This window comes from Neofelis nebulosa, chromosome 16, assembly GCF_028018385.1.
Source record: "Neofelis nebulosa isolate mNeoNeb1 chromosome 16, mNeoNeb1.pri, whole genome shotgun sequence".
Lineage (NCBI taxonomy): Eukaryota > Metazoa > Chordata > Mammalia > Carnivora > Felidae > Neofelis > Neofelis nebulosa.
The window spans coordinates 27,254,103-27,267,581 of record NC_080797.1 but is presented as its reverse complement, the minus strand read 5'-3'; the positions used below and the strand labels follow the sequence as shown (position 1 = coordinate 27,267,581).

Below are 13,479 nucleotides of genomic sequence, written 5' to 3'. Positions count from 1 at the left end.
TTCAGATTCTGTGCCTCCCTCTCTCTCTGACCCTCCCCCGTTCATGCTCTGTCTCTCTCTGTCTCAAAAATAAATAAACGTTAAAAACAAAACAAAACAACCCCAAAAAATTCTGTTGGCATTTACATGGTGGTTTTCAGGAAATCCTCAAGTAAAGATGCATTCAATGTTATCACTGAAACTGCGAACGCAAATGAGAATTGATGTTTGTTTATTCAATTAAATGGAGTTCCTTACGTTTTTGTCTCTTTCGTAGCCAATGTTTCTGCAGTGTAGTAAGCCAGCGAAGACACTGAACCTCTAAATAAATCAGAGAACTTCTTTGTCTACGTTTGCCCTTCATCACATGAACACCCAAAAAGAGAGTATTAATACGTTAAACCAACAAAGGACTTCAATGGGAGCTGGATGCTAGCAATTGCTTAACAAGTGGAGAGTAGTAAACTTTTAAAACTGTAAATACTTGTTTAAAAAGACAAATGTTCTCACTCATATATTGTCAGCAGAACTGTAAATTGTTACAATTTTCTTTGGAAGAGATGTTGGCAGTAAATACTCAGTTATAAAAACATTCATATCCTTTGGCCCAGTAATTCAATTTCTGGGAATTTACCCAAAACAAATCATTAAAAAGAAGACATAAACTAAGTTATAAAGATGCTCCTAACAACACTCTATATAATAACAAAATCCAGAAAATAACCTAAATGCCAAATAATAAAGGAATGTTTAAGTAAATTATGGATTTCCAACCTGGGGGACTATTATATAGCTATGAAAAATGGTAAACAGGCTATGTACCAAATGGAAAGATGCTTATAAAACAATTAGCAATCGTCAAAGCATTTTATAGAAAGGTATGCACTTATGAGTTACCTTCCATAGAAGAAAGAGCAAACTCTACAGTGCTTAATTAAGGTGGGAAGTGAAATTCATGTCCTTGGGTCTATAGAATAGATTTTAGCAAAATGCAAATACATAGAATAAGTCTAAGATGGGTGTGAGGAAGTTCAAACTTGTAGAAACATTTATCAGTTTTCAAGTTACGTTCTGAGAAGAGGCATAACACACATTAGAACTGATGGCTGGTCTTGGGGCGCCTGGGTGGCTCAGTCCGTTAAGCGGCCAACTTCGGCTCAGGTCACGATCTCACGGTCCGTGAGTTCGAGCTCCGCGTCGGGCTCTGTGCTGACTGCTCAGAGCCTGGCGCCTGTTTCGGATTCTGTGTCTCCCTCTCTCTGACCCTCCCCCATTCATGCTCTGTCTCTCTCTGTCTCAAAAATAAATAAACATTTAAAAAAATTAAAAAAAAAAAAAAAGAACTGATGGCTGGTCTTTAACCAGTGCACACAGAGGGGAGCAAAGCTATCTTTGGAATGCTCTGGATGTGATCACTAGTGTGCTTAAGATGACACAATGATTCTCAAGCGTTTCTCAGGAGCAGCGAACTGCCAGCATCTTGCATGTGGAATCGCTTAGAAGCAGGAAAGTTATTTTGAAAGATAAAGGTTTAAAAAAAAAAAAAATCACAAAGGTCCAGATGTGGCTGTCCTTAAATATGCTCGAGAGACAGAGTGGGCAGTCTCCCTTCTATAAATTGGAGGGGAAATGATGATCTCCAGGCTTTTGTGTCTGCCTTCTAAATTCCAGGTGTTTAATTCATTTTGTAAGGTTGGTAACGTTGCTCTGTAATGTTGCTGTACCGAACAGCCACGTTCAGTAGGATTTGAAGCCATGTCGAGTTTCCTGGGCTACATCTTACCTTGAGTCCTCACTGCTGGGACCAGAGCCAGAGCATTAAGGCAGAGTACCAGACTGTTTCCAATCTTCCCAGTTAAATGTTTGGACTTGAATGGCATATCCCACTAGGTTGCATGTTATAGAAAAGGAATTTTTGAGAGCACGGAATATTAGAGGGCTGATAATTCAATATTATGAGAAAGTCAACATAACAAACTTGAAAACAGGGCTTTGCTTGGATCAACCACGTGGAGTTAAACACACACACACACACACACACACACACACACACACACACACACGTATGTACATGTACACACAGGTTGATTGCTGTTCCAAGGCCATCAAAGCTTCAGGTTTGAGAGGAACATTTTCATAGAGGGATATTTCAGAACAGGGCTTGGAGGAAGGATACATGATTTATCCTGAACTTGACAGGCCAAGGTACAATCAGAGGTTGGAGGCAAAAACTCCCAAAGGGAAACAGGGAATTTTAGAGAACAGTGTGGGCATTTGGACGTCTAAGAGTAATACTCAAGCAGGAAACACTGATTAAGAGCAGTACTGGTAAGCTGGTAAACTACAAACTATTTATTCACCAGTAAGCATCCAAATACTTAGCAACCTTTCTAGTTTGGCCCCAGGAAGAAACAGCCAGGCTGGCTGTACCTGAGTCTCCTGGCACAAAGTGAAGTCTGCGTGTGTGGAAGAGAGAATTAAAAGGCGGGGTGGGAGTGGCAATGGCGAAATGAGAGCTATAAAAGCAAGCATGTCTTAGTTCATCGGCTCAGTGTGACATGATTACGTGAAAGTTTTCGGTGTAGAAAGCCTAGTTATGGTGCAGTTATATGAAGCCTGTGGCCTGATGCAATCGGGACACGGACGTTGACATTAGCTTCAGGTTTGAAGAGAGCATAGGTTGGGAGGTATGTAGCAAACGACTGCTGACAAAGGGCAGTAAAGCATTTCTGTCTTCACTCTACCCACTCCCACTCCTACCTAGACCTAGGTCTCAGTGCCGACCATTGGCTCATTCCTTCTTCCTTGAAGCTTCTTTTCCGGCAACCCGCAAGTTCACAATTGCTAACATTCCCTTGAGAGTGGCTGAGAAAGGGAAAGAAGGAAGCTACACTTGGAAAGAAGATTGCTTTGTAGTTTATTTACAATAGAATGTAAGAAAAAGGAAGTTATTAACAATAATAAATAACTGGGGGAAAAAACCAACAACACAAAACAGCCATGAAATGACACAGAAGGATGGCACGTATGATGATCAAACCTTGCTTGCTCTGCTCGTAGTCTGTAACACTGTGCATTCCAAAACTTGGTCCTTCGGCAGTGGCAGTGGTATTTTGACTCAATATACGTAACTAATCCAGATCCCGGCTTGAAATGTAAACACTAAAAAATTACACTCGAAACCACATGTAAGGGGCATAGAGATAACAACAACTCAAAGAACCTCTTCTTGGTGATGACACAGAAACTGAAGGGAAACTTGCAATTCGACAGACGTTTTCCATTTTAAGCAAAAACATCCAGAGGCTTATCCTAATGCACTTGTGAACAATGAAATTGTAATAACGGCATCTGAAAAATTCTTAACATATTCACATTCTCTTATTGCACTAACTCCTAAAAAGCTTACACACTTCTATTTCAAATGCAAACAGATTGTTTTGAAGGTAGAACACAGAAGAACCCAGTAGGTGTTGTCTCTGCATGCCAACGCTGTGCTCTCGAGTAACACTTCAGTTTCAGCAAGAATGGAGAGTTTAAATGGTCTATTTATGATCAATTGCAGTTATTAAACAGATCTTTTTTTTTTTTCTTTTTAATTTCAAGAATTATGGCTCAGATGGCAGGTTGTCACCTAGCCTACTGAGTCAGATGATCAGAAAGGGACTAAAGCTATTTAGACAATTCTTCTCTATTGGATTATTTGAATACACATTCTATGTGACTAAATTATACTTTGGCCCTTGTAACAAGTAAAATTCCTATTGACGTAAGCCAGCCAGTGACCTTGTTGTTTCTGAGGCCACGCAGAGATGCTAAGGTAAGTAAAATTGGAAAACACACATAAAGACAGTAGTCTTGAAATTTCCATGGAAAAAATGACTTCCTGAGAAGTGTCAGAATCTTTTCTCTTAGGTCACTGTTGATGACAGTGTCATTTGCTTTTGGAGGTCTCGTGTTTTTTTAAGTGTCTGCGTTCATTCGACACCCACAACTGCACCCCTTAGAGATTTATTTTCACAATCCAAAACATGGGTATTAAATCCTCCCAAATTAAAACCATTTCCCCCCACACACAGATGCAAACCCAAAGCAGAAGGTTTATAACTTAGTTCACCAGCAAACTCTTTGTTTCTGTTATTACGTTGGTAACTGAAAGACGTCACAGACTCCTTTGTTATGTTTTTCCTTTGCTTTGCTTTATTTCAGCCCAACTGTAGGAAAATGCGATGATCTTCAGAGCTCATCTCGGAGAAAGTCTGTGCAGTAAAAACACGGAGACCTTCTTATCCTGGGACAGCACAGCCAAAGCCACAATGCTGTATTATAGCCAATGAGCAGCACAGGGGTATTTCACCATTTGAAATCCATCCAAAGCAATGATATTTATGGCCATTTTGATGGTCTCCACTAACGACAGAGATAAAGATGGGGTGAACATATGTGTTCTTCTATGGATTATTTATTTTAATTTGGCTACCAGAGACTTAAAACTGGTGGTGTCTGATTCACTATACTATATTTATATATATACAGGTATAATACAATTTCGGTGAACAAAGTTGAAGGTTTCCACACTGCAGACAGAGGCACTGAGTTAAGATTCTATGTTTCCCCGAACATGCTTAATAAATTCAAGTTTCGGCTTTGTTTTCTTCTAAGTTTCCATCATGCAAGCATTTAATTTCCATCCTTATAGGGATTATTAATGGTCTATATACACATTCATCGCAGGCTTGTATCACACAAGAAACAGACTCATGTATGGAGAATATGAAAGGACAGGTGAAAAATCAAGATAGACAAAATATTGAAGTCATTTATGCCTTGTGATGACCGGATTAAATATTCAAAGCAGCTAAGGGAATATTTGCACCCCCCACCCCCTTGTTTAAATGCACACACACCACATGTAGACAGGAAAAACTGAACATACTTGGAGTGCACACACATCTGTTGGCTAAAAACCACACGATCATTGGCAGCTTTGAAACTGATGTCTGTGTTACTGAACTGGCTACAGGAGAAAGAAAGCTCACAGAAAGAAATCAGAAATCAGCTTTCTAAAGCATATAGCATTGTTGACCTTGATAGCAGAAGCTGCTTTACAAAAAAAGAAAAATGGCAACGGTATTAATGGAAAAACTGGGTGCCAGATGTGTTAACAACCTGCACAAGATAAATCTGTTCTGTGCAAAAATAACGATCCCGCCCCATCCTGGCAAATTTCAGCTGGCAAATGGTAAGCAAATACGTGTACTATGTCAGTGTCTTCTGAGCGTAGAAGCTTGCACTCGAAAGCCACACATTCTCATTAAGTACTACTGTGTGGAGAGGGGACCACTGAGCAAGTCCAAGAGGTTTGAGAAGATTAAGTTTTCCCACAGGCAAAAATCATGCTACTATACCATGCAGAGAGGTCTTACTACAGAGCCGTCATTCTCAGGGAAGAGACGCACTGTGGATCTAAGCTATTTGCAACTGGTTTCCTTTGAGTTCTGGGTTTATTTATTAAGCTCAATGTCAACCTGTAGATAAAGAAATGATCTTGACAGTCTGGCGTAGGACTTAGAATACTCGGTGCTGGGTTCGTGGGGCCAGCGCCTGCACCTTGGGAGAGTTGATCAATTGGAAAGACACTATGCAGCGTGCTGAGCGCTGAGACAGAGAAGCAGGCAGGGTCCACTGGCTGAGAGGCTGTGTGGGAAGGAGAACACGCTCCTTGGTTTCTGTTGTTTCCTTTGGAATCTGTGTTTTGGGAAGGTCCCTTTCCTGAGGTTGGAGGTTATGGTCAGGAAGGCTAGCTGGGGCCTCGGAGTTGCCCAACTACCTTGTCGTCTTCCTCTCTTGGAGGACAAAAATAAATGCTAGGTTCTGCTTGCCCTTCCTTCTGCGTTTAAAGGCAGTGAGGCGCGATGACGGCAGATTTTTCTCTTTAGAGCAAAGGAGAGTTCGCTTTCTGCCACTTGGGTTGAATGGTCTTGCTTCCTGTCAGCCTGGGTTCTGATCCTGCATCACGGCTACTTGCAGAAAAGAAAGCTAGCCCGGGGGGCACCTTTTCTCATGTTTCCTGTATACTCTACAAACAGGAGTCATCAATTCTGCTCATTCTCTCCCCCCCCCCCCCCCCCGACAGCATTTACTCCACTTCTGCAGCATTCCCAATATTTGGATTTCAAGTAAGAGCAAGAGAAGGACAGTCTTTTTTAAGGTCCGGTGATGGGCAATCTGTTCCAGGGAAATCTGGATGCTATGAAAAGTAAAACCTGGAGAGGAATGGGAGACAGTTCTCTTTTTCAGGGTTCCCAAACCAGACATCCTGACAGTGCTTAAGTCCAGTTAGCTTAGGCTACCCCTGCGCTTTTTAGAATGGACAAAGAGTCAACGAATTCTACTCAATTAATTGCAAATACTGTGAATCTTAATGGATGACGGAAGGTGGACAATTCAGGGTTTGTTGGTACCTGTGGAGACAAAGGACGTTTGCCTCACCTGGGCCTCTTGGTTCCTAAACCAAGCCATCCCCAAATCAGTCAGTTACGGCCACACTCATCCATGCAATTCTGAAAGGTTTCTGAGGCCACAAGGGCACAAAGGGGGAAGTTATTAAAAGACAGAAACAAGTGGAATCTTTATTAAATTCTGCGAAAGGTATAAATAAGTTCTCACTAATTGCACTTGGAGCCTCTATAGGTTGATAATTAAAATTTTCAAAAAATTTAAAGAGTTAATTAGGCCCCAAATCCTGAGTCAGATTAATCAAAATAGGAATCTCAGTTAAGTACTAGTATTCAAGTCTTGGTGATAAACAGTTTGAAACCGAACAGTTAGGTATGTTATGCCTGAGAGTATTTTTGAGAATTCAGGTTTGATGAGAGGAGACTGACTTCACTATTTTACCACCCCTGTAACAGTGGCATAAGGTTTTCATTTATTTACTCTTTACGTCCACACCTACCTCATCAAATGCTCAATAACAAGGCTTCCTGCCTTCCTCCCGGCTTCCAGCTGTGGTTACAGAAGATTCCTTCTGTCCTTTGCAAGCCTTACATTCTACATCTAGTATGATGCTGTGTGGCATACTTAGGGAATCGTATTATATGGGAAATTACTTAACCACATGCATACTCAGAGATCGAAAGAACATGGTTGAATGACAAAGCAGTCTTTTTCTCTATCAGAAGATTCTTAAAAACAAACAAACAAACAAACAAACAAACAACCCAAATGAAAATATAAAAACCCCATGAAAGATTCATAGGAAGTTACTCTAATTTGGGCCGACATGGCTTATCTGAAAAGTGTATGCCAGGTAAATTCAGGGTGGCTTTTTTCTCAGGGTCTGGAAGCGTGAGAGTTTCTGGGGCTGACTTTTTCCGGGGTCGATCTTTGGGAACGGACAGAAATTCTGGTGCGTCTGTGGAGAGAGGTGTGGACGGAGCACTGGAAGGGGCACTGCGGACTGAGGAAGGCAGCAGGGGGATGCTCGAGATAGAAATCGCAGGAGGGAAAACGCCAATTTTCCTGTTGGTGGCTTCCTGAGTGGCTCGTTCAAATTCTCGGACTTCATCCATTGTCATGTCTTCAAAGAAAAAAAAAAATAGAAAAATGACCAGTCATTTGGAAGAGATGCAAATGGCTTTATCTCTACACCTGATTTTAAGGGAATTACGGGAACTGTACCATAAAGAGGTCTGTCCAGATTATAAACCAAAAGTAACACTGAAATACTAAACCCTAAAAAAATTTTTTTTTTTTTTTACTAAGGCAAACCTCTGGGGAAAAAAAAAATTCCTTTATGAATATCCATCCAAGATTTTCCAAAGCATTCTTCAGTGAGTAGTTTAAATATTCTGAATTAGAACTGATCAGCAGAGTACAGAACCAGACTGTGTGTGTGTGTGTGTGTGTGTGTGTGTGTGTGTGTGCGCGCGTGGTGGGTATATGGTATGATATATGGAGCTATTATTAGACCTAGTCATCTTTTCTATAAAGGGAAGGCAGTTAAAGCCATCAGTGGCCCAGGAATGACACATATTATTACCTACTTTAGGTCATGCAAGTATACCTTTATAGGGTAAAACAGGCAAATCATCAGATTTTCTTCTTATTCAATAAATATATTTTTTTGTATTCTGGGGGTTACTGGTTTCCTGACTGTGAACCCATCCTGACTATGTATCCATCCTGTATTTTAATTAATTCAGCTTAAAAAAAACAGGTAAGATAATGACAACAACAAACCCTGCTAATTATCCCAAAGCCAAGAAAAATAAAGCCATTTTTCAAGGAAACATAAAAGAAAAAAAGCATTCAAGAAATTAACTCAGTGATGCCCCGTGTAAGAGGAATTGCCAGATGATGGAGATTTTCTAAACACCTGAGATGTTTTTATTTAAGTGAGAAAGTAAAAAAATATATCTATTTTAAATGTAAATCTTTCCCTAATCTATTTATTTCTTAAACAGATTTTATTTTTAAGTAATGCCTATGCCCAGCGTGGGGCTTGAACTCACAACCCTGAGATCAAGACTTGCTCACTCTACCAGCTGAGCCAGCCAGGACCCCACCCCGCCCTGCCGCTCCGGCCATATATTTAATGTATTATATACACTTGCTACCATTTAGACCTAATGCATTGAATATATCATTGTGCTACAACACGGTGATGACTCCTCTATCACGGCCTATTTTTTTTTTTTAATAGTTTGAGATGTCTAGTTTTCAAAACTCTACGACTATTACCATCATCACTATTGTTACGGTTCTTATTAATTACTCTCTGGCTATCCCTGGTCCCCTTTGCCATTTTTCCTTACTGGGAACAGAGAAAATAGGTAACTGGGCTTATTAGAAAAAGCACTGAGTGAAAGTCTAAGGGCTTGTCCTTGAATAAAAGGTGAAAGCTATTGCCCATGGATTTTCTACATGTGTTTTAACTTCCCACAGACCTATTTTTCATTCTTGTCCTCTCCCATGCACCGAGTGGTAGAACCATGAGATGACAGTGCATCAGCTAGCAAGGCACAATACATCCACTTTGGAAATATTAATTATGGGATGAATATTCATAACATGGTATTAATCATTAGGAGATATATATGCATATATTAGGTCATATCGTAACATGAGCAGACCAGAAATGTTTCTTTGGGTGCTGAGTTTGATAAGTTCCTTATAGATTTTGGATACTAACCCTTTATCTGATATGTCATTTGCAAATATGTTCTCCCATTCTGTCGGTTGCCTTTTAGTTTTGCTGATTGTTTCCTTCGCTGTGCAGAAGCTTTTTATTTTGAAACCAGAAATATTTCTTAAAAAACTAAACCCTTAAGAGGATTTCTTGGGAGCAATTGTTAAAAGATTCTGAAAGGGGAAATTTATAAAGTACACAAAAAATTACGATCGTATCGATATCGTAGAAAATTTAGACTATAACAAGAAAAATTGTACCTATAAATTTACCACTTAAAAAAATACTAAGACTATTAAACAAGCTAAGAAATGAGACTAAGTTTTTAAAAAAGAAGGATTTACTCCAAAATAGAATTGAGACTCCCAGAAAAATTTTAGTGAATGGAGTATGTTTCTGCTATAATAAATAAATGTCATCTTGGAAAATTAGACTTTCTAGTGGCTAATATAATGCTCTACTCCACACATCCAGCAGGGGGCAGAGAGCATCCAAAATGCAGAATTTGGTTTTTACATTCCCAGAGTCTCTTAGAAGTTCCCTTCCTTGAAGGCACTGAAACTGCTCAATGGAAAAGAAGCCTGTGATTTTCTTATTGCCATGTTCATGGATGCTAATTTTGCATAATTTCAACCTACCACGTCCTCTCTTAGGTTGAGGATTTAAATTTTACTGAGCACGCATGCAGTTTTTACTTGTGATGGACAGCAGCCTCTTGATGTCAACTGTTTTTCATTATGATAGAGAAGAAAGACAATGGAAAAATAAATGGTCCCCAATTTGATGGAATTCCAAAGCATAAGGGAAATGTCGTCAGCACTCAAAATAACTGCTCTGTATAACTTCTGAGGAGATAGGCATCTCTTATGCTGAAGTCATGGGAACCACAGTGAATCTCAGCCAGAGAACTCATGGGGCTTCCCCATGGGAGAATCATTCTAGGTACCACTGTCTACATACATAGTAAACGGACTTTCTAATGGTAATAATCACAGCCAAACAGAAAGGAAACCAAACAAACAGCCGTAAGCTATAAACCATAAGAGCCTGGAATGAGAAAAGCACTTCGCTTAGTATCCCTGGGAATGTGGCATTTCTCCCCCTTTCCTCTGGCTTCCTTTGTCTGGTCACACTTCCAGCAAAGCAGCTTTCAGAGCGCGGCTGAGTGAGCGCTAGCATCTAAGATTCCAAAAGGAAAGGGAATAGAAAATGATGCATATTCAAGGACAGTGTCTTCAATGAGCATTTCCAACGTGAGCACAGGGACAGAGGAAAGGGGGAGGTCCCGCTGGGACTGGCCTGTGCATAGAGAGGAACACCCCAGTTAAGTCTACCCAACAGCTTTCCGCAAATCCAATCACTGCGTGCAACCTGGGGAGGAAAGGTCAGGGCCATTTCGGCCTCAAGGACAGCCACACACACCCGGCAGGAACAAACGAGCCTTGCGGGGCACACACCAAACACATGCTCTAAAAACTGAACCAAGAATTTCCAAAGTGCAACCAAAAGATCTTCACAATTCTGAAGCGCCCATTTACAACAATGGCCGTTGCTCAACTTTCCACAACTAGGTTACCAGTTTCTTAAAAATCTAGTACGTTCTGTCCTGCGGCATGGGCCAGCTGACAGGCAGGCTCAAGCCGATACCCAGAGAGATCACGGCTCTGGCCAAAAACACATACAAACAACTTGATGATTACATTTTCTTCGTTATCTGTATCTCCCCTTCATTAGCACCAAATGATTGGGAGGGAACAATATTCAAAACGCTGACATACACCATGCAGTCAGCTCTCCATGTCCAATGTGCCACTAAATAACCTGTGGCTCTCTGAGTCTCATTTTAAGTCCCAGGCCGGACGTGCTACGTGGCCCAGCACACTCCCAGCTCACCACACCTTCACACGCTCAGCCAGTGTGTGCACAGATTGCACCCCATCTTGAGATGAACCCAAGTAAAAAGGAACTGATTGGCTAGAATAGAACAGCTATAAAGAGCCATAGAAAGCATTTCAAAGGAAATGTAAAGAAATCTCAAATACCAGATGAGTCACAAGCTGTCCCTTGAATGAATAACTTGAATGCTAACTACGTTCTTAAAAGTTACGGTCACGACGTTCTAGTTTTCCTAGGACTTCTGTTTTCACCCCTGTCTTCCTCCATGGTGCAGGCCATTCACCAGCCACAAATGTTTCCACTCTCCACGTTCTTGGGTTGTAGGAGTGTAACAACCCCAAAATCAAGCGGCTTTTTGAAGGAGCGAAAAGTCGAGAGGGGGGTGACACTGTCCAGTTTAGACCCAGCTCAGGTTCCTCACCAACAGCCTCTGGGCAACGACGACATGTTTTTGTGGCAGGTCGAGAACTGAACGTTTGCAGTATTTCATATATCAGTTTATGTGTACGTTTGGTAAAGGGTGGGCAACATGTTTTAAAAATTCTACATACACTTGTTTGGGCATGGCTCTCTATGTCATCCACAGTGGAGGAATGCTGATTGCAAACTTTTATGTTGGTTTGTTCATGCATGTTTTTCTCGTATTCCCGAACATCATCCATTGTCATATCTGAAAAAAGGTCAAGACGTTGGCAACTACTGTTATTAAACGCAGACTTTCAAGGGGGAGACTTTAGGGAAAGATGATAGCGGAAGCCAAAGAGAGGTTTAAAAAGCAGGGAATTCACTAACTTTATGAAGAGGATGTCATAAAGTTAGCTACACCAGCCAAACGGGGAGTGAGTGCAAGGAAGTTAAGTTGAAATAGTCTTAGAACAGAGAAGAGTGGAAATTATTTAGGGGTGAATCTTGTAACGTGAGCTAGATGGGTAGGAAGTATTAGCACGTGGGCAGAGCCATAGCCTGAGATCTCCTAAAGCGATCGTTAGAAGATCCCTTCGGGAACGGGGTCAGGTTTGTTTGGTTTAATACTTACCTTTCATACACCCTTCAAAACAGATTTGGAGATTTTTTTTAAGTCAACGCATTCGACCATAGAAAGGACACTTTCATTGCTAGTGCAGGAGACACGACATAGAAGGCAGACAAACGATGTTTACCGGTACAAGGGATATTGGGCGCAGTGCTCACACATGGATGTATTTCTGCACAGAATTCATAGTGTTGGAGAGTGCGGGTCTACATCGAACTTCAAGTCTAGTCTAACAGCTTGGAGATGGCTGGCATTACTTCCACCTACACTGATCTATAAATAAAATGGCACATGACATTATGCTTTTGGGTCTGAGTCTGTAGTTTTTCAGCATTTCAGGATAACGATCTCCTAATCTAGTGGTTCCCAGCAGGGGACAACTTTGTGACAGTTTCCGTTGTCACACCTGGGGTGGTGGTGCCACTGGCATCTAGGGGGTGGAGGCCAGTGACGCCACCGAATATCCTACCAATGCACAGCACTCTCCCCTTCTCAACGGGGAAGTGTCTGGGCCAAAATGTCAATGGTGGTAAAGGCTGAGGAACCCCCGTCTAAATCCAACTGACAAAAAGCTGAAACAAAGAACCCATTCATCTTCAGTATGTGAAATGCGTAAAAATAACACTTATTCTCACTTTCAAGATGGCTGCTGTTTTACCCTCAACTCCCCACCCCGCTCTTTGGTTATTTTACACCACGCTACCAGCAGTCTTCCCAGACAGGCATTCCTCTGTTGCTCTCATGGCAGAATTTAACTTCATGCCCCTCTACAATGAAGGTATGCTGAATAATTGGTTATGCGACCACCCCGATCACGAATTAGCTTGGTGGGGATTCAGAGAGGGTATTCACAGCTGGAATTTTTCCCTAAGTATTTGCTGCATCATGTGGTTTCCTGTCTTTTTATATCAACCCATGTATGTCATGTGAGCTTCTCTTCATCTCCACAGGGTACACTTGCCAGAACCCTGTGATTCAATTCAGTGTGGTCTGGGGCCAAGATGGAGGGCGGCTCTAAATCCGAACCTGGGCTATTTTATTTAGCCGATGACCCCCCTCCCGCCCACCCCAAAACCATCAATCAAAAATACTGTCCATAAAGCAATGTAAGTATCGAGGATGCTAAGCAGCAGTCTGGCCAGGCAAAGAGCATGCTTTTCTTTTAGAAAATCGAGGTAACTGGAAAGCAATAAAGAGACGCTGCTTTGTAATTAGAACAAACGTTATCTTAATTAACAATATTCTTTCAATACAATCAACTTTAACCTCAAAGGCTAGTTATCAACATTTCTTAAACACAAATGCACCTGGAACGAATACTGAGGTCATTTTTAAGCTAAGACTTTGGGGACGTTTCTCTATATATGTGTTCATTAGA

General features: G+C 41.2%; 1 protein-coding gene across 17 annotated transcripts in view; it reads right to left on the bottom strand.

Moving 5' to 3' along the window:
• Positions 1-2,879: 2,879 nt before the first annotated feature.
• Positions 2,880-13,479, bottom strand: part of PITPNC1 (phosphatidylinositol transfer protein cytoplasmic 1) — a 274,896-nt gene continuing 264,296 nt past the window's right edge. For 16 of the 17 annotated variants that reach the window (XM_058705661.1, XM_058705675.1, XM_058705670.1 and 13 more), the window contains one exon: positions 2,880-7,561. In XM_058705661.1, the coding sequence (XP_058561644.1) occupies positions 7,245-7,561 (317 nt within the window). In that variant the 3' untranslated portion in view covers positions 2,880-7,244. Of the gene's footprint in view, positions 7,562-11,619; positions 11,739-13,479 lie in introns of all 17 variants that reach the window. The other variant, XM_058705664.1, reaches the window with a different exon arrangement.